Source organism: Phaethon aethereus, assembly GCF_964289735.1.
Source record: "Phaethon aethereus genome assembly, chromosome: 13".
In the NCBI taxonomy this organism is placed as follows: Eukaryota; Metazoa; Chordata; class Aves; order Phaethontiformes; family Phaethontidae; genus Phaethon; species Phaethon aethereus.
The window spans coordinates 5,461,694-5,481,406 of record NC_138589.1 but is presented as its reverse complement, the minus strand read 5'-3'; the positions used below and the strand labels follow the sequence as shown (position 1 = coordinate 5,481,406).

General features: G+C 33.6%; 1 protein-coding gene across 3 annotated transcripts in view; it reads right to left on the bottom strand.

Annotated features, from left to right (window-relative positions):
* Positions 1-19,713, bottom strand: part of RPGRIP1L (RPGRIP1 like) — a gene marked incomplete at both ends in the record, with an annotated part of 70,648 nt that overhangs the window by 8,836 nt on the left and 42,099 nt on the right. For 2 of the 3 annotated variants that reach the window (XM_082005775.1, XM_082005776.1), the window contains 5 exons: positions 647-731; positions 6,622-6,805; positions 16,147-16,244; positions 17,326-17,503; positions 18,979-19,050. In XM_082005775.1, coding sequence (XP_081861901.1) covers positions 647-731; positions 6,622-6,805; positions 16,147-16,244; positions 17,326-17,503; positions 18,979-19,050 — 617 coding nt within the window. Of the gene's footprint in view, positions 1-646; positions 732-6,621; positions 6,806-16,116; positions 16,245-17,325; positions 17,504-18,978; positions 19,051-19,713 lie in introns of all 3 variants that reach the window. The other variant, XM_082005777.1, reaches the window with a different exon arrangement.

Sequence of the window (19,713 nt, the reverse complement as noted above, 5' to 3'; positions counted from 1 at the left end):
AATTAAATGAATCTTTAAAATACTAATTGTTCCATTTTGTTTAAGATTGACCTTCAAGAGGAAACAGAATCAAAGTATGTCATTCATTCTCTCAAACTAATGCACATGCTATTTCAAAAAATTTGGATAAGAACAAATTTATTATTATGAGCTTGGACAAGACTAATTCATACTATTTCTCATATGTATACATATAGTAGCTGCCTGCTACATATATATGTTTTTGGAAATTCTAGGGCCAATTCACACACTCCTCCTAGTACTCTGAATTCAGAAAGCAACAGTGGTATTACTCTACCATAAGGCAGATATATGCTTTTCAAATTCATTATTGATAGAATGCAGACGATAGAATCTCTCTTTTGCAAAACGAGGTTGTTAAAAACAAAACCAATACACAGCACTAAAACAACATTAAGAGACATTGCAATATTCCATGCCACATGAACCTACTCAGGAAAGAAATGTAGATCAATTGCCACATTAGAATATAGGTATCATTCCTAGCTGAAACTAAATCTTCTCTAGTTAGTTAGTTATATATTAACTTCTCAGGGATACCTCCTCAATAAAGTCAAACAACAAGGCAAACCATACACACGATTTACAAAGACTTCTTATAGAGTTTTTCAGCACTAATATGTACCTGTCAGTATGTAGATCTGGCTTTAGAAGCATAGACTTGAGATACTCTCTTCTTGCACGATTATTTGCCTTATCCACATGTATCACTGCAAAGCAAATCGGAATTAATTTACTTAGTTATCAATTGTTTTTCATCTTTTAGAAGAAAGAGCATGAAGAAAAGAAGAAAGAAAAATAAACATTTTTTTCCCCTTGTCTTTCCTAAGGAAAAGCAACAATATTAGGATCAAATTTGAAAGGTCATGTGATCTAATGGCATGTCATTGGCAGGTTTATGTGCACGCTGTCAAAAAAGATACAAGCAGCATCTAAGCATGCCACATAGCTGTCATTTTCTGTTAATGGCAATAGCAGTCACGATTTTAAAAGCCAGTGGTCTTTATTGCTTTGTATTTGAAGTGATTTACTGCATTTTCTTCCACTGAGGAAGCTAGTGATAATGATAATGTATGGCAGAGTGCTTGTCCTTTTTGACAGCCTCAGTAATTTAATCCTCCTTTCCTGCCACAATATTTCAATAAGAGAAACATCTAGACCAATGGACTGGAGAAAATCCAGAGCCTAGGGAGTGTGTGTGAGTGCTCTGAAAGCCTTTCATTGTTTTAATTTAAAATACAAACACAAGGACCAACTTTTAATTTTTGTACCATTAATATGACCTACAGTGAAAAACAGCCTTTGGAAAAAACAATGAGAGAATGAGAAACAGGGTTTTAGGAAATTCTTTGAGACGTTTTTTGGGCATCTTATACTTAGAAAGTAGCTGCTTTCTTGCAAATGGTATCAGCCTACAAGTATCAGTAAACTACTGTGAAAGACTATGAAAATTCAGGATGTAAAAATTGAAAAACAGTCTTAAAGGAATTACTTTTTTTTTTTTTTAAGTTAGAAATGCAGCTGAAAAAATTTTGCTAGGACAGAACTAAAATGAACATAACCCTCTGAAAAACAAATGTCGCTCTTAGGAACATTTTTAATTTGTTTTTGAGGGCAGGAGGAGGAGCTAGAAATTTGTCTGTGTTTGAAATCCAACATCTTTAGTATTCACTCTCTTCTACTGTACTAAAAAAGCTCTTTTTCACTCTCCACATCACATTAAAGTTCCCTTTTCCTACGTGCTGGCAGAAATCTTGGTTGTATTTTATACTGTCTTCTATTGTCTAAAATAAACTTATTTTTATAAACAGAAATTACCAATTCTGCCAAGGAGCAGAGAGTATTGGACTACATGAGTAGGAAAGAGAGATAAGAAGGCTCAAATTAACCCTTTGCAAAGGGTTAATTTACTGAGGGACGTATATCTATAAAAGTCCTCCGAGGAAGTACATCTTCCAGAGCTACTGGTTCTCCAGTTTTCTCCAAAGCTGGCTGCTCCTCAGCTCTTACCTGGCCAGCAGAATCACTATTAGAAATCAGTTACTTTCAGGAAACAGACAGTACAATTGGTATCTGGAACTTAACAGATTTACTAACAGAAAAGCAAAGCATTGGTGCTCTATCTTGGAATCCTTAGCTTCCACCCACAATATTCTTACTTTCTTAGACAGGTTAAAAGAAGCTGTTACTGCCATCTGCTATTCTTTTGGGCATGTGGATGACTTTCCACATGTGCTACTCTCATGGCCAAGTGCTCCTGGGGCCACCACAGGAAGTGATGGGGAGGCAGCAGGGAGACAGATGGACAGCCAACGGACTTCAAAGGCGCTGCCACATCGACAGATTCTTCCCTTTCCCATAAGCATCCCAAATGGAATTTCTGAAGTTTACTAATTCTGTAAACCAATTTTAAGTGGAAATTATTTACAAACCTGAAGTGTTCAAATTCATTTCACTCAATGGAAAAATTCAGACTAGCAAGTAAAACATTCCGGGCAAGAACTCCATTCAAGTCTGGGGAAAACTATTAACCATAGTGAAAATATATTTTTAGATCCTGATGAATAACATGCTTTTGTATCACCCCTTAGTACAGCCTGAATTTAGAATTATAACATTGCTCCAAGGCACGGAACAGCTCATATTTCTATCCAATTAATTGCAAAAGTCATTCAACATTAACTTGTGACAGTTTGCATCTAAAATCATAATTTTAAAGTTTGTCCTAAAAAAGCACTAAAACCTCAAGATTACAATGACCCTGGAACCCCATTAAAAATCACTACAATTCCAAACATTACCATAACTGGTTCTGTTATAGCATACTTTTTTCATAGTTTGCTTTCTAACAAAACTAAATGACTATGTATCAAAGCAGAGTTTCATCACAATGATTACGAAAAAATGCCTCACAGTGTTGAGCTTTAAATGGAGAAAAGGAATAAACACAAAGAAGTATAACAATGTTTTGTGATGCAAGGCCTTAACATTTTCATTTGGGTTGTACTGAGGAATCCACCTTTCAGAATATGGATCTTCAGAAGTTTATTTTTAATAAAAAATAAGCCTCATCATCTTTCCCCCACTTCCCCTTCCTTTGATCTACTTAGACTTGTACTTCAAGTTGTTCAAATAACTACCTGTTCACTGACGAGAGAAAGCTTTCTGGTTAAATGTCATAAAATCTTTGCAAAATTTTGTAAATCTTTCTTCTGCTTCTGCTGCCTGTTCTCTAGAACCACTGTTTGCAGTGATAAGGACACATTTCAGACCTTCTATCAATCTTACTTTCTAGTAACTTTCTTGCCATCTCAGCATTTGTATAGTTAAGTCTTCATATTTAATAAAATATGAATGCTTTTGGTTAACAACATTTATGAACTAACCTTAGCCTTGTAATTTAAGTAATTGTGGCCTTGACAAGAAAAATGTTCATTTTATTGAAATTATGTATCAAATATCAATAGATGCATTTATATGTGAGGGAGACTGGGCTTTGTTTGCTTGGTGTAACATGTTTCCCGATGTTTTTCAGGCAGTGAAACTGCTATTACGTTTGTTTTAAAGCATATATTGATTGTGATATGACTGGAATTAAACACTTTCTGGCACACAATTTTAAACTTCATTTAAAAGTTCAAGTATGAATTAATTGCTTACTATGATCTGCAACACACTAACATCAAAACCAAACCATACCAAAACAAACACCATCAGAAAATCAGAATCCTTCCTTTTTACCAAATTACAGGACAGAGTCACGGTGTAAGCACAGGCTGGCGAGTTCCACTTCTCTTGGAATTTATGGGACTGTAGTGTTTGGAAGCATGCATGGATATTCCAATAACTCTTTCCACCACTAACACACACACACACCAGCTCCTCTCCTCAGTCAGTATGGCCATCAGGACATAACACTTGAGGTCATGGGAAATCAAGACTTACACAGTATAACCCTAGACTATAAAAACGTCCCATTCAAGTTCCTGTTCCAAGACCTTGGAAGAAAGAAAATGATCTTTTAACCATTCCTAGTCAAAAACTCACAGTCAAGACAAGCCATTAATGCCAAGTTACATGCTCTAACTGCTTGTGAAAAGAGAAATTCATAGGATCTTGTATGTCCAGATCAATGGAGTTCTACTATATTGGTTTTCAACAAGACTCCATTAATCTTCTGGTATCTTACATGTCAAGCAATGACAGCGAAGGATGTGCAAAGGGCATGGAAAATCTTCAAATGTTTTTTAAGGAACAAATCTCATGGAGCCCTCTGTATCTGTTAGACATGTTTTTAAAACAGTGAAGCTGTTCCAATTATAAATAATATAAAATGTTTTATTTACAAGAATTCATAATTTTTTTAGATTGCTTATGGACTTACCCCGATTTTCTCCATGCAGAAATCTAGATGAGTGTTAGTTTCCTTCTAAGCTCAAAATAAATTTCTTTCTACCCATGCAAATCTCATTTTTATTAAAGAAAATATTCAATTAACCTCAAATATTCAACATACTTAAATCTAACCAGACATGAGTAAGAGATGCAGTAAACCTACAGTAAACACACATGCAGATTTCATTGCTATTATCTTACTGGCTTTCCAACTGACATTATCAAAAAGCAGACTCATCAGGGTTTTCTTCCTCCCCCCCATATGCAAAGCCAATCTTGACTAGAAATTAGATGACCAATTATCTAAGCAAAACTGTGCAAATGACAACCACGCTACTATGTATTATGCTGCAGAATACAGTCCTGAAGCAATTAAGACCAAACCCACCTTTTGATATTGACTCGTTAGGATATTTTAAAGTTTAAACAGTTCTATATTTGATACTTAAGCAGCAAATACAAAAATCAAAGTTATGAAGCCAGTTTTTGACTAGCAGAAATATGATACAGCACTACCAGATTGGAAAGCCTTATGAATTACAGTCTCGAGAAAGCATGAAACTATTTTCAAATATCACAGCTTAAAATTGTCATAATTGTCTTGAGTTTGAAATTCAATTCTGTATTCATCGTAACTTTGCCGCGTTTTCCTAGTTTAACTTTGCAGAGTCAACACTTAAAAAACTAATATTATGCTTAGACCATACCCAATACACACAGAATATTACATAAGAATTTTTATACCTTCTGAATGCTTATGAGCATTCAAGAAGCACAAGAAATTAAGACTGTTAAACAGCTTTTATTGGCTTATGGTATTATTTCAATGTGGTTTTAGAAAATTTATTTCAATTATGTCTGCCTATCTAGAACATTTGCAAAAGTGTTTACAGCAGCTAGCAAGACAAATATTGTTCAGCTTATAGAAAGAGTTCTTACTTATCTGATGTGTCATTTAGTATGTGATGCCAGAAATCCCATTTGTTTGAATGGAAATAAGCCTCAGTGAATGAGAGTTTGCTGCGCTATTAGTTTTTGTGGTTTTGGTTTTTTTTTTTGCTAAAGCCTTACAAAGATTACTGTCTTTCTCAGAGTCACAGAAGTTAACGTATTGTACCCTGTCCTCTCTATTCTCTCTCAGATGGGCTATAGTGATGGTTGATGTGACACCTATGAGGGATTTCAGGCTCCAACTATGGGGTAATCCAACAGTTTATCAGGAGGATATAAATAAGTAAATTCTTTGGCAAGTCTCCTTCTAAAATCAGGTTTCTAGTTGGTAGCAATTTTAAAGATCTAACTGTGACACCACTTTTGCAAAGCCATTTTTACAAAATAAATTTTAAAAGAATGCTTAATTTGAATGTCTGTGTTAGTGGTATGTCACAAATAGCAAACCGATTCACTTGCTCCAGGATACTCTCAGCTAAAAATGCAATACTTAAAGTCCGAGACAACATCAAGCACTCAGACTGAATCTTGGATGAAATAGACTTTACCAGGAAAAAAAAAAAGTTAATAACTGAAACACTATGAAATAGCTGGGGAAACAATTAACGAGAGAATTATCAATTATTATAATAGTTCTGTGTATGCTATTAGTGTAAATTGACAGAAAGTATTTTCAAATGTTCATTTGTTAGAGAACAGCATATGGAACATGCAGAATTAAGTATTATGAAGTAAATAGCAACGTATTAGTATTAAACATGGCTGAATAATTGCCTATTTCAGAAAGTTCTTATTAGAGGAACACTGAGTATTCCCAAGTGATGGTCAAGTCCAATTAGATATTTTCTGTCTTTTCAACTGTATTTTAGTCGTACATGGTTACATGGAATGTTCTTCTTTTGCTATATCATCATGTACCAATACAGAAACCAGTTCATCATGTTCTTTTAAAATGGATATATAAATTTCAGTTACGTATAGCCTAACTTTAAAATCTACGTGCTAGCAGCATATTTAAATATGTTGTAATGTTACCATTTCATACACAAGCCTACCTCAGTAATTCATTTTATACTTAATAATTGCATCCTTTCCTCATTGCTTAAAAAAACCCTTTAATATTTCCCAAAATATTTGAGAAATAGACAAATACAAATCGGTACATAGATAAATGCAACTATAATATATAGAGGAAGTGGGCTTTATTGGCAGGTATTTTCATAAGACAGAATACAGGAAATACATCATACTTACCATTGCTATAGTTATAGTGAATCCTCTGACCACTTGTTGGTTTTGGAAGTGACAGTGGGGTCTCCTCTGCAAGGAAATTGTATAATCTGCATTCTACAAACAGCTGCTGTATTGTTTCATCTGATGCAATTTGTGACTCAGTAAGACCAAGCGATATAATTTCAATCCGGATTTTTTCAGTTGCCTATTTAAAAAAGAAAGAACAAACATAACACAGATTATTTTTGTGTTTCTTGAAGTGTTAACACAAAACAAACAAACATACATGTAAATAATTGGCTATTTTGTATGATTAATGCTGATTCATTGATTTTGACACAGACACAATGAGATTCTAAAGCCCCAGGGTTTGTAGTTAAGAATATTGTTGCGACAGACACCGATTTACATTCAGTGCTGAAAATAGTTTTGCAATAGTCATATTCTGCTGGAGAAGATTAGGTTAAGGTTATCTTCACGTACAAATGATATCTGAAACACAAATTTCAGTTGCCATTGTTTTTAGCTACACAGCAAAGTGATTTGTATGTTGATCCAGTAACTGCTTGAAATAGTCTCAGCAATAGTAGGTACCAAAGTTTTCCAAATGAAAGAGGATTGTTAGACTTAGTGCCTACTGCAGACTATACTACAAATAGTTCAGTAAAAATCCATCAAGACACAAAGTAGTTAGGCATGTAAAATAACACTTTATTTATATGGAGTTCAACTTCATATACTGAACTTTTCTAGCCAAATATACATTTGAAAGTTAAAATTAACAATATGATAATAAAAAAGTAATATCCCAATTGTTCTTCACCAGAGCCTTTCCTTATTATCTTTAACTAAAATGACATTTTTCTGTTGCTTATTTGAAATTGTTTCATATTGCTCAGCAAAGTCTATATTATTTGCATACAGATATATTTTAACAAGTTAATGTATTTAAGAGGGAATGTCAGACTCCAGAAGAAGAGTCACAAATATTTCCCTAGGTAACTCTGTAATTCAAAGAAAGAAAAGCCATTATGGTTTCAAAGTTGGAGTACACAGGTGAGCATTCAAAGACGAGATTCTTCAAAGAGCAAACATAACATGTTGGAGCTCAGAAATGTCAAAAAATTGTTTTTACTTCTTTCTTTTCTTTTTAAATTCACAACTTTATTAAAAGTATTTCCCCTATATGGAAATATTTTGACAATTTTTGATTGTAAACTTAAATCACTTGAAGAAATAAGTTATATTCAAAAGATTATTTTTCTAGATTCAGTGTTAGAACTGCAAGTCAATACTTAATTTATTATGGAGATAGCTTATATTTTTCCAAGCAAATTATATAATTAATCAAAATCAAAAGCAGGTGTATCCTATTGTAAAAATATCCATCATATAGAACAATTTCCCATGCTGTCAAGCCCTTTCAATATTTGATGAAGTAATTTTACCCCCTCCTTTCAAAAAGACATTTCCTTTTATTACGTATCCTAAGACACTTTAACTAAAAACGCAAATCTGAATATTTCAATAAGGTTGTTTTATTATTCAGTAGATTCATGGAAATTTTACTAGGATGACAGAAAATTCCACACCATTCTGTCTCCACTAATACAGGTACACGGCTTCAGCTGGCAATATTACTGGGATTAGCATAGAATGATGAAATATTTAAAGGAATTTTTTTCCCTAAAATCTAATAAATCAAATGACTGCCAAATGTCATTAAAGTGATGGTCTTTGACTTGAATATGCTTTTCATATTCAAATTTGAAAAGAAAGAGATGAAAGCCTGGAAAGGTTACTCAGTTTCAACTAATAACCTCAAGCACTCTACATTCACATGCATAAAAAATGAAATTGGCTCTATTGTCTAATTTTACTTCAGAAACAACTCTTTTCTTCTTGCAGTGAACAGATGTATTAGCATCTGTATTTAAAATGGTATGCTGAGTGGTTTTGTTCGCCCAAAAGTATTTAGCAGCTATGTCAAACTAGTTTGTACACAGACAGTAGTTTATGAATCAAGTCCAAACACAATATCCTGTATTATAAAGTATTCCTTTTACATATCTTAAAATTTGTTTGACATATTTAATACTTGTAATTGCATACAGTAGGCAAAGAATATTACAGTTGTTCAAGGACAGCTTGGTAAATCCAGGTATCCTACTTATAAGAAAGCAAACAACTGAGTTATACTATTAGAAAATGGTAAGTAAAAATAGTAAATTACTTTAGAGCTTAACAGTCAAGAATACTTTACGGCCTGGTTTTATTAATACTAAACATGAATACAGCATATACAGAGAAGAATACAAGCTGATTAAAAAAATTGTATTTACAAATAAAAAATACAGAACTGCTTAAGAACTGCACAGCTAGCATGACATATTTCACTGCTAATACAAAACCGCTCATATTATGCTGAAGATGTATGTAGCATCCAATATACGATAGGAATTAATTTTTAAACAACCATTTATATTTCTGTGATGCAGAGTGAAGTATGTTATTTAAATCTTTTCCTAAGTTGCTTTTTTTAAAGCCTTGGTCTCATTTATTAGGTACTATTCAAGTGAAATATGGATAGTTTGTCATGACCAATTACTTCCCACAAAGCATTCGACTTCAATGGGAATAAAATTAGTCTTTAAATTTAGTGTTTAAAAAAAATTACAATACACAAAAATACATTTCCTTTAACAGAGAAACTGGACACGTATTAAAATAAAGAACACTAAATGCTTTCAAATACTGTCTCTGAGAAAACTGGATCAGTGCTTTCTTTTCAAGTGAGAAAAACAAAACATGGGCAAGATGTTTTTGCAAGATGTCTATAGCAGTATTCTTTCTTTTCAATTTAATATCAACTCTTTGCAATTTACACTACCCAGAGATTTGGAAGAATCACTGAACTCCTCCAACAAGCTTGAGGATTAGGTTAAGTACTAAACGCATGGGACATTACATCAGAATTTGAAGTCCCAACATATCTTTCTCATCTTTTAAAAAAAAAAGCTCTTTTAAAGCCATAAAAAGTCTTGACTGCCATCTTCAAGAAGCTGTATATTCTGTATTTCAATTTCCTTTTTGGTCACAATAAAATGCTAAGACTTTGATGTGAATAATAAAATTCCAATTGGCTCAAATGGTCCACAATAGTATCCCACAGAATTAAGTGTTTTATAGAAAAAAGTGTTTGTGCTTTTTGCACAAAAGAGCAGCATTGAAAAATGCCTTGTTTATAGCAACAATGTAAACAATGTTCCTATTTTTACACCCACAGTTTTAACTAATATACCGCCCTTGAAAAACTCAAAATAAAGGAAACTTCTTAACCTTTAGATTGACTTGAATTCTATCTTGACCAATGCTCAAAAATATTTATGCTTTACTCCTTAATATTTTATGTATTTATTTCCACAGTCCACTTACTCACTTGCTCCTTTCTATTTCAAGCAGAGAGCATATCAGTTAAACTATAAGCTATTGTCCAATAGTGGCATTTGCTATCAATACTTCAATCCCTATCAATATGACTTGATTGACAAATTTATTTATCGTATGAGAAAGTACCCTCTTCCTCTAACAAGTGCCAAGTTCCTGTGATAAACCTATTAAGCATGTCCGAACAGAGCTGCAAAGGAATGCTATCACAGGAATGTCAACCTAATTTAACTGGTCAGACACACAAACATTACTCGTTAAGTAATTATGATTAACAGGGCAACATCTTACATATACACATAAAAAAACATGTTACAAGGAATTTTTCTAGTCCTTAACTGTATGGAGTGACTTTTCATGGAACACCATCTTCTATTTTTAGATTTTCCCCATAACGGTGTAGATGCAAGAACAGAAAAAGGGATACAGCAATGCTCCCTGTTCCTTCTCCAAATGGATGGGACCTACAAAAGTGTAAGACTACACTGTAGCCTCTCCCTAAGACCTGGGGCAAAGGGATCTCTTTCTTCAATAGCTCTTTTGGAGCTGGATTTACTGTGAAGGAGAGTAAGACACATATATTCTTCCCCCAGCATCACTGTTCTTTGCCATGTGCTAGGAGGAGAATGCAATGGTACAAGGTTAGTACCATAGTAAGGTTCGCTGCAATCCCTTCAGCTCTATCTAGAATTAAGAACCCACTAAACAAAAAATCTGTTTGTGACAATAAGGGCGTCTCTGGTTGCTGCCATTTTATCTACTGCAGAGTCCAAATTCATCATTTTCAGAGTACGAATTCGTCTTTAATATCTTCCAAGGCATGAATTAGTAGCTACAGCTTGAGCAAATTCAATTCTTAGGTATTGCCTCTTCTATGCAAATCTGTAACATACTCATCAATACATTGATTTTTTTCAGAAAAGGCAATTTCTAATTCAGTATAAGACACCAAGCATTTCAGAAAATACTAAGTTCTTGAGGGATCTGAAGCTTTCCCACCATGACCATGGCAACTATACATCTGAACTTGAAGTCACATTTGCACTTTGCTCATAATACAACTTTTGATCCCCTGAATAATATACTTTCTTCCCTTCAAATGGCTTCCCCCCCCCTCTTTCTGAAGAATAAACTTGTTCAATGTTTCTCCAGAAGCTGAATTTTTTTTTAAAGATTTGGTTTTGCAATTTGCCTGTGGCATTGCCTCAACTAACAGCTTTTAAAGATAAACTGTTTCTAGGGATTAATAAATACAAAAAACCAGATATATCTGGAGCTGTTTGACTGGTGAGGTACAAACTTCCTTAACTCTGGAGTGTTATTTTCTCGCCAAGAAGCAGGGAGGGACACATAAGCAATATTGTTACAGTCCTGAACTAAGCTACACCCCTCTTTACCGCAGATTGTCTCAAAGAGGAGATGACTTTTTTTCTTTTTTTAGTGTTTCAACACTCACTGTTGATTATACCACAGAAAAAATAAAAAACAAATACAAACTTTATCAAATCTCAAAGCCAATTAGCTACATCAGTACTAACTAGTCACACAGTTAAGTAATTCAAACTCTGTAAACGTACAATTAACCTTCATTTCAAAAGGCAACATGAACCTTAGGTGAATAAGCATGAAAGGCAGAAAATTTTGTGATAAAAAGAGGTCTTACTCTGTACATTTTTTGGTACACGTCAACATTTCAGTTACAGAAATAAAATTAAGTAGCCGTATTACATAAAAAACTAAAGACAAATAAAATAGGATTTCTGCTTTTGTATATATCTATGCATGTATTTGTCTATATATAGCTCACAGACTTCTGGTTTGATTTAAAAAATAAATTAAATTTTAAAAATCTGTATTTGAAAGTTAATCCATTTAAAAAAAGAACCCCTTAGTACGGTAAGAAAGCAGAAGTATGAGTACAGCATTTTCATTTGTTAAGAGTGCATCTGTAGTGAAAAAAATATATAATATTGCATATTTTTAATACAGCTGTTCTTTTTATTTAAAGCTTTAATACTTAACATTTGATACTGTCCCCTCACTGGCCCTGCCATTATAGTATTGTATGGAGACAGTATATACATGCAAAAATTAATTAATTTGATTCTGTCTCATACTACCCATAGGGTGAAAAAAATTATGCTTGGCGATATATATCTCAGCTAATCAAAAGTCAAATTTAGTTTCAAATCCCATCCTTTGCTTTTTGGACCTCCAGTTAGAAAAAGAGTCCTTTCTACTTGTGAAGTCACCACAACTTACTTCCACGTCGATGAGCTCTGATAAATATAGTGTCTCAAGTAAGCAACTGAGGAGCATTCATCTTCATAAACACACAAAAATATTACCAGATAGGTTAAAAGTGGCTCCTGTTGATGGTTTTCCTGTGGTTTCATGCACTCAGCCTTTAATCCAACTTTCTACTTAATATTCTGACTTATTAGTTTTGATACCTAAAAAGTAATGGGTTACCTAATTACCTGTTGTTTTGAATAATTTTAAAAGCTGGTGTTTGGGGTTTTTTGGTATTATTTCTCCCTCTTCTTTCAGTTCTTCCATCAAGAAGAATGGCTTGTAGTACGTGCTTCTAATTATTAAAGTATATTTGACAAGTGCCAGAAGTTGTAAATCCATCATTTCAGCGTACTATCTATTCAAAGTACCGTCATCTCAAACTTTATCAGTGGCAAAAGACAATTTAGGTTTTTCCTGTATTCTTTGAACTTTCTCTCTTTTACTTTAGTTCCTGTCTAACAGTGACCATAATAGCAAACACTCACCTTAAAGGTGGAGAATGGCAAATGCTCTTTTTTAATCTTAGACCCATCAGTAGTCTTTGAAAATACTGACTATAAAGCTTTAATAAGTTACTTTTATCTTACTCTGATAAGTTAGAACCATCTCATCCCTGGAAACATTCCAGGTCAGGTTGGACGGGGCTCTGAGCAACCTGATCTAGTTGAAGATGTCCCTGCTCATTGCAGGGGGGTTGGACTAGATGGCCTTTAAAGGTCCCTTCCAACCCAAACTGTTCTATGATTCTATTATATTCTGTTCTATGACTTCAGGAATTTTATTTCTTGTTTTATTAAATACGCTGGTGCAGCGCTTTTACTTGCCCAAATGCAGATACCTCATAAGAGGAAATGCACTGTTCAAGTAATTGTACAAAAAAGGCAAAATAAAAGGAAAAGTAATTATTGCTTTGCTATACATAAGCTTTATGCTTTATATCTTCCCACCTTTGCACAAACATGTTTCACTGACCAGCAGAACCACAAGCAACTGGTATTGCTTTTTAATGGTGTTTAAGAAAGATTTTCATGTCAAAATTAACTAGACTCAGAGATCTTAATTTACAGGAACTGATAATGACTGTTTTCAAGAAACTGCTATTAGTGCAAGATAATGCACTCAAAGTATCTGCAACAAAAAAAAGAGACATAAACACACCTATAGAAAAAAGGGTACCACCACCGAATAGATTGGTTTTGCCAGTAATTGCCTTATGGGTACATTTTAAAACAACTTGGAAGCTGACAGCAGTAAATTTTATTGTGATAATTTAATGCTATATTACCTTCTGTAAGGATAAAGTGTAGACATGGGGGTGAAAGGGAGAAGGGGATGGAAGAGAAAGGATTTTTCTTTTTTAATATATTTTTTAAAATATAAAGACCATGCCAAAGAAAATGCAAATTCCCAGTTTTGATGTCTATTTTGAGGATCTAAAACAAGGCTTTTAATCAATGTATTATACATCAAATTGATAATGTTAACTTCTGATTATTCAAATGTATGAAATATTCATAGAGAACTGTCCAAACTTTTACATTTCTCAGACTTCTTTTCTCTATTAATTATCATGCCTGGAAGCTTTTTAGTAAAAGCAGCAGCCATCAGCCTGACTGAACCTGACAAGCTAGCAAGGCCCAATTACACTGGCACTCTGTGGCACTTTGATGTACTGGAAACGAAAAGAGATAGGGGCAAATTGTATAGCACATTATGTTAATGACTTGATTTAATCCAGCCACTAAACTTTATGTAGCCTGTTAAAAAAGATGCTAACACTAATTACACCACTTTGGAAAGGAAAGAAGGGGACAAGCATTTCATACCGACAAAGTGAAGCTCATAAATGTTGTAAATGAAATGAAACAAAATGAAGTAATCTGTGATTAATTATACATCATAGACAAGAAGAAAAGAGAAGGAAGCAAGTGGTACAGCTAAGTACTGGAAAATCTGTTAGATACCCTTTATGATCAACATATCTAAGAAATAACCATGAACTGTCTAATTTTCAACATGCAAAAAAGAAACAGTATGATCTTAAATGGCTTAAACAGTTTGGCATACAATGCAGATTTATAGGATAATTAGCATAACGATCTCTAAAAATCACAAGTCTTATTTACAGTGTTTGATTACCAGCAGGATATTTATCTCAAAAGATAAGAGGCACTGATTTTTAATCTTAAAAAAAATACAAATTCAATCACATTTTTTTCATGCTGTATTCTATAATTAACCCAAGATTTCAAATATACCAATGCCTATTTTTAAAATCCAATTTGTATAAAACATGTTGGCTTAATAGTTTATAGCTTTCGTTGTCTTATTCTTCTTGAACATGCACTTTGTTACCAAAGGAACAGATCAATGGAGAGAGGTAGAACTTAATGAACCTGAAATGCATCTACACTCAAAATCCTCTCATAGGTGTTCTTAAATAATTTTGATAAAATATAATACAGGACGACTAGAAATGTATAGATCAACTGTATTATAGTTTGACTTAATGGTGATGAGTAGCAGTCATTTTAGTTCCCAAAATTACAGATGAAACAATTTTTTAACATTTTATGTATAAGCAATGCTATTTTGTCTTCAAAAGTACCTTCTGTATCTTTCTGCAGCATATGAGTGATAGCATTTCTAAACCCCTTCTACAACTTAAAAAAAAAAAAGGAGCAATATTTCTCATGTTGATAGTTACTTTATAAGTTGTCACACAGCTTGAAAAAAGGATTAAAAAAATAAAATCAAACTACCTCTAGGTTATAACAGCATACCCCTGGTCCTTTAAAAAAAGACTAAGACAGATCAGAGAAGTATTAACTGTTACAAGTATTATAATTGATTTTAAGTGCTAGTTTTATATTTAAGATTGTTCAGTCAACATTAGATCTAGAAGTATGAAATACTCTTATTTTTTTGAGAACTATACGATTGAAATAGTGTTCAAAGTAAATTTTCCAAATTTGTATTATGCTTTGTTATTTTGTATATATGACTTTATACTCATTAATTGCAGGTTTTAAGAACAATTCAAGACAATATCATTACTGTACACGCCCACAAATAATAATAGAAAAAGAAGTACACTGTAGTGATTGGATACTGTACATGTGCAGACTTTATTCAAAGCTGATGTTCAGTTCTAAAACTGTTGGGAAGTCAGGAACAAAAAGATATCTATGTGGATGAACTAGAAAATATATGCAAACTTTGCATGTTATTAACAACCTCAAGCTTATGCAACCGCCATTTCAACAACAGTCAATCAAGTCAACACAGTGGGATGAGACACAGCAGGTAGCTAAGCATTGTAGATTTACTACAGGCTTTGACAAGTGACATTATTGTCCCCTTCCTCAGAAAGCAATGTAAAAAGCAGAAAAGCACATTTTCCCACATAAAGACAACAGGTAAGACTGAACAACAAGACTAAGTTCTTCAGATATTCACGTTACAAAAGTTATTTTTGATTAGAGAGATTTTGTGCAGGACTAAAATTTGAATTCAGACTGAAACTAGAAATGTCTACTTCTAAGTGTGTATGACAATAATGGAAAAGATAACAAATTTCTCTATTAAAAAAACACCTATAAATCACATGCACAATATGGTCAGATTAATGTTTTTTTCCCCTGTGAAAAGGTGTCTATTTGAACTGGAAACAGGAAAACATACATCTGTTAAAAATGCCTTCGAATCTGACCTTAGATATAGCAAAGCTAATCTTAGAGGACATTAAGCTTAAAATATGTTTCTTAGACTTACCAAATAATTGCCATAAATACTCTGACTCACCTGTTTAATATTCTTGGATACTGGACTTGAAATAATACAGTCATCACTGTCAGTTATTATTGATTCAATGGCATCATTTGCTTGTCTATCATCTTGATCTGTGGGGGGGGGGGGAAATGGGAAATCAATGTAGTTAAAAACCCCTGTATTTGTAGTCCATCTGAGACTTCCATGCTGAGAAACCTGATAGCAATATATTTACTTTTCTAATAAGTAAAGAACAAGTGCCAGGTAAATCTTCTCTTCCTTGCAGAAGATTAACCCTGGCAAATCAGTGACCTTTAAAGTCATCTAAACTGTATTTTTTTTTTTTCTGATTTGCTAAAAAAACAGTAATGTTTCCCAGATGAAAGTTGATGAGTGGAACGCTATTAAGTCCTGTCATCAGCTGAAGTATGAACAGCAGTTAGCTTTATATAAGAATATGGCCTGAATTTGTGGATTTCCTCTGACTCTGTTTAACACCATGCACTTGTAAAGAATAATGTAGTTCTGCTTGCAGGTGGATTATTTTCTAAAGCATTCAGGTCTCTTTTTCTCCAGAGCAAATTACTTATAAACACAACAGGGATTCAACATCACATTTTTCCAATTTTTCTGATGCATTCTTATGCAGATGCTCCAAAAAACTGAACGTAAAATTTTAGCACTTGGAATCATGGACTTCGTTTATTTCAATGATAAACAGTTTAAGCTTGAAGGTGGAACAGGATCACCCAGCTTTTATAATCTTTAAATAAATCTGCCTCTAAGAACTTTATGTCACAGATGTGATAAGACATACTACCCCTCTCACTGTCTGAAAGGATTTCCAATATCAGCATTGGCTGTTATCTGAAGGAGCACATTCATTAAAATAGTCTTTAGAACAGCATCGTTCTAAGGGAGAATATAAAGACATTTAAAACAGAAGCTAGGTTTCCCTTAATATTTTATGAATCTAGGTCAGATACCAGATTTTTGCATTCAATTACAATACAGTTTCCATTTGGGAAGAAAATAACACCACCATATCCACCATCCAGCTTCAGCGATAAAGTACACCAGAGTATCATTTCTGTCATAAAGCTTCTCATAATGAGGCAGCTCCCACTGCTAGTAAGAAATGCCTAAGAAAATGGAAAGAGATACAGGTTTATTAAGGAAATACAGTTACTTATTCTTAAAAATGAATTCTACCTTCTGGTTCCAATTCTTCAGTTATTTCTGTTTCATCTCCAGAGGTAACTGAGCTTTGGTTGGCCAACTGCCCCTCTGACAGATGTGAAAGGTCTTCTTTTTCTTGTTGAGTTTCTTCAGCCATCTTCTTCACCTTATCACCTGCTAGCTTTTCTTGTTTAACCTCATGTACCACATGCTATATAAAAATAGATAAACTTACAGTCTTTATAACACTCCTTGAATAGTATAAGTTACTAAAGTTCAAAACTTGAAGAGTTATGACTCACATTCATTATACATAGCCTTTAGACAATTATATTGCTTATGCAGTGCAGGAAACAGTAAGAAGTTGTCAACTGCAGTAACAAGTAATTGATACAGTAGAAAGACAATTCTCTAACAATGTATATTTGTGAAAGCGTAACTATTATAACAATTTGGTACCTGTCAACATATATACAGCCTGTTAGATTTCCAGATTCCTTTATATTTCAGTTCTTTCAGGTCTACAAGACTCAGTTTCAAAAAAAAAAAAAAAAAAAGAATCCACCACCACCTTACTCAGATGTCAATTTTATAACTTAAATTATGCAATATTTTCTGTTTCAAAAGCTAAAATCATACAAAAAAAGAATTGGCTTTGCTACAAAATACAAACATGTTATCTAAGGTAAAATACCTTTAATGCATAACTAACTTTTAAGTAATCTTATTCCCTTCTTTCTCTTTGAGTACAATTACATAGAGTAACACCTCATGAATGCATATAACATTACAGACATGGCATCTTCCACGGAAACTTGCTGAAGACCTATGCATTACTTTTTATCCAACAATTCTCATCTAGGACTGAATTTTCCACAGACACTGATGCCTCACCTTCCACCCTCAGAATCCATGAGGTAACTTTCTGTTACAGAAAGCTGTCCACAGAACATCCAGGTTTTGAAAACGGGACCTCAAGACTTACTTGTATTCTAACACATTTGGAGCCACACAAAGCAAAGCGATGTTAACAGACACTGAAGAGTCTTATTCGATAAATAAAGGTTATCCTTGAAGTTTTCAAGTCACAGAAAATTGACTTTATGTCTCTTACGCTCCTCCTTGGCATAAAGGATATATCTTAACCACTGTGTTTTAGACCAATGTTTTGCAATTCTTTTGAATTCTTTCAGTGACAGAGTTGCATTTTGTGGATAAAATTTTCAGAGAGAGAATACTTTTCTGTTATTCTACTTGACCAATACCACCTGATGTGGTGGAAGGGAGACTTCAGTCAAAGCCCCAGATGCAGAAAGTAAATGTTCAAAGTAGAGAAGCGAAAGGAAGATAAGAGCGAGTCATTAAATGTTGTGTTACACCACTAGAAACTACACATAATAGACATATAGAAACTGCTATATAATGGTAATTTTTAGAAGGAAGTAAAAATAAACTTCATCTAAACAGAGCAGGAAATAAGTAAAGATATTCCTCCCTTTCTAATGACCAAAAAAAAAAAAAAGATTGTCATCACAAGGAATCATTTTCATATTTCAGTGAAGTTTTTTAGCTCTTACTTTACTGTGGTTTGACTTTTGATGCCTGAGTCTGAATAAATAACATACACATGGAATTCAAATGCAATGTGTTATATGAAACTGCAAAACCTGAATAATAATCTCATACATCTGAAACACTTGGAATTCTTGAAGCCTTCACCTTCTGTGCAAGTTCCATGTTACTTTCAACAACAGAGCCCTAAGTTATGGGTAAAATAAGGGGAATCCTTTAATATATAGAAGACAAATAACACACAAAAGTAGGTATAAATTTACTGGTGGAGAAGCATTTGGACAAGAAATTATGTCCTCCTTTGCTTCCCTGCACTAACATTACTGCTGCTGTCCTCTGCTATAGCTCCTACCTATGAGGCTAGACAATACTTACAAATGGTTTGGCCGAGTCAAACCATTCATCCCACTTTTTAGTAAGTCTGCTTTTCCCAGAACAACTATTGCTTTGGCATATGTCACATTGATATCAAAGAACTAGATTCTCTGCTGTTCAGAAGATGAACCAGGAAATGAAACAGACTTTTCCTGTTCAATTTTAATCTGTTTTGCTTCTAATTCTCTTATATGGACACTCTCTTGCCATTTCACCACAAGATTTAGACATCAGAGAAGCCTCAGCTATTTCATTATTTAGTTCTAACAGTACTTTTGCTTTAACCAGACAGTGAGGCTTGGATTTTAAAAACAGCTAGGGGAGCTGCCCACCCAGTAATGAAGGCTTCTGAAGAAAACCAAGTATTGTCTCCTTTAGAAAAGCCTAGTTTGTGAAAAACTGTCAAACTTCGAGATGTTACTGTTTTGACAGCTGGAAATATGTTGTGTGTGTAACTGTATGGCTAACATTTCC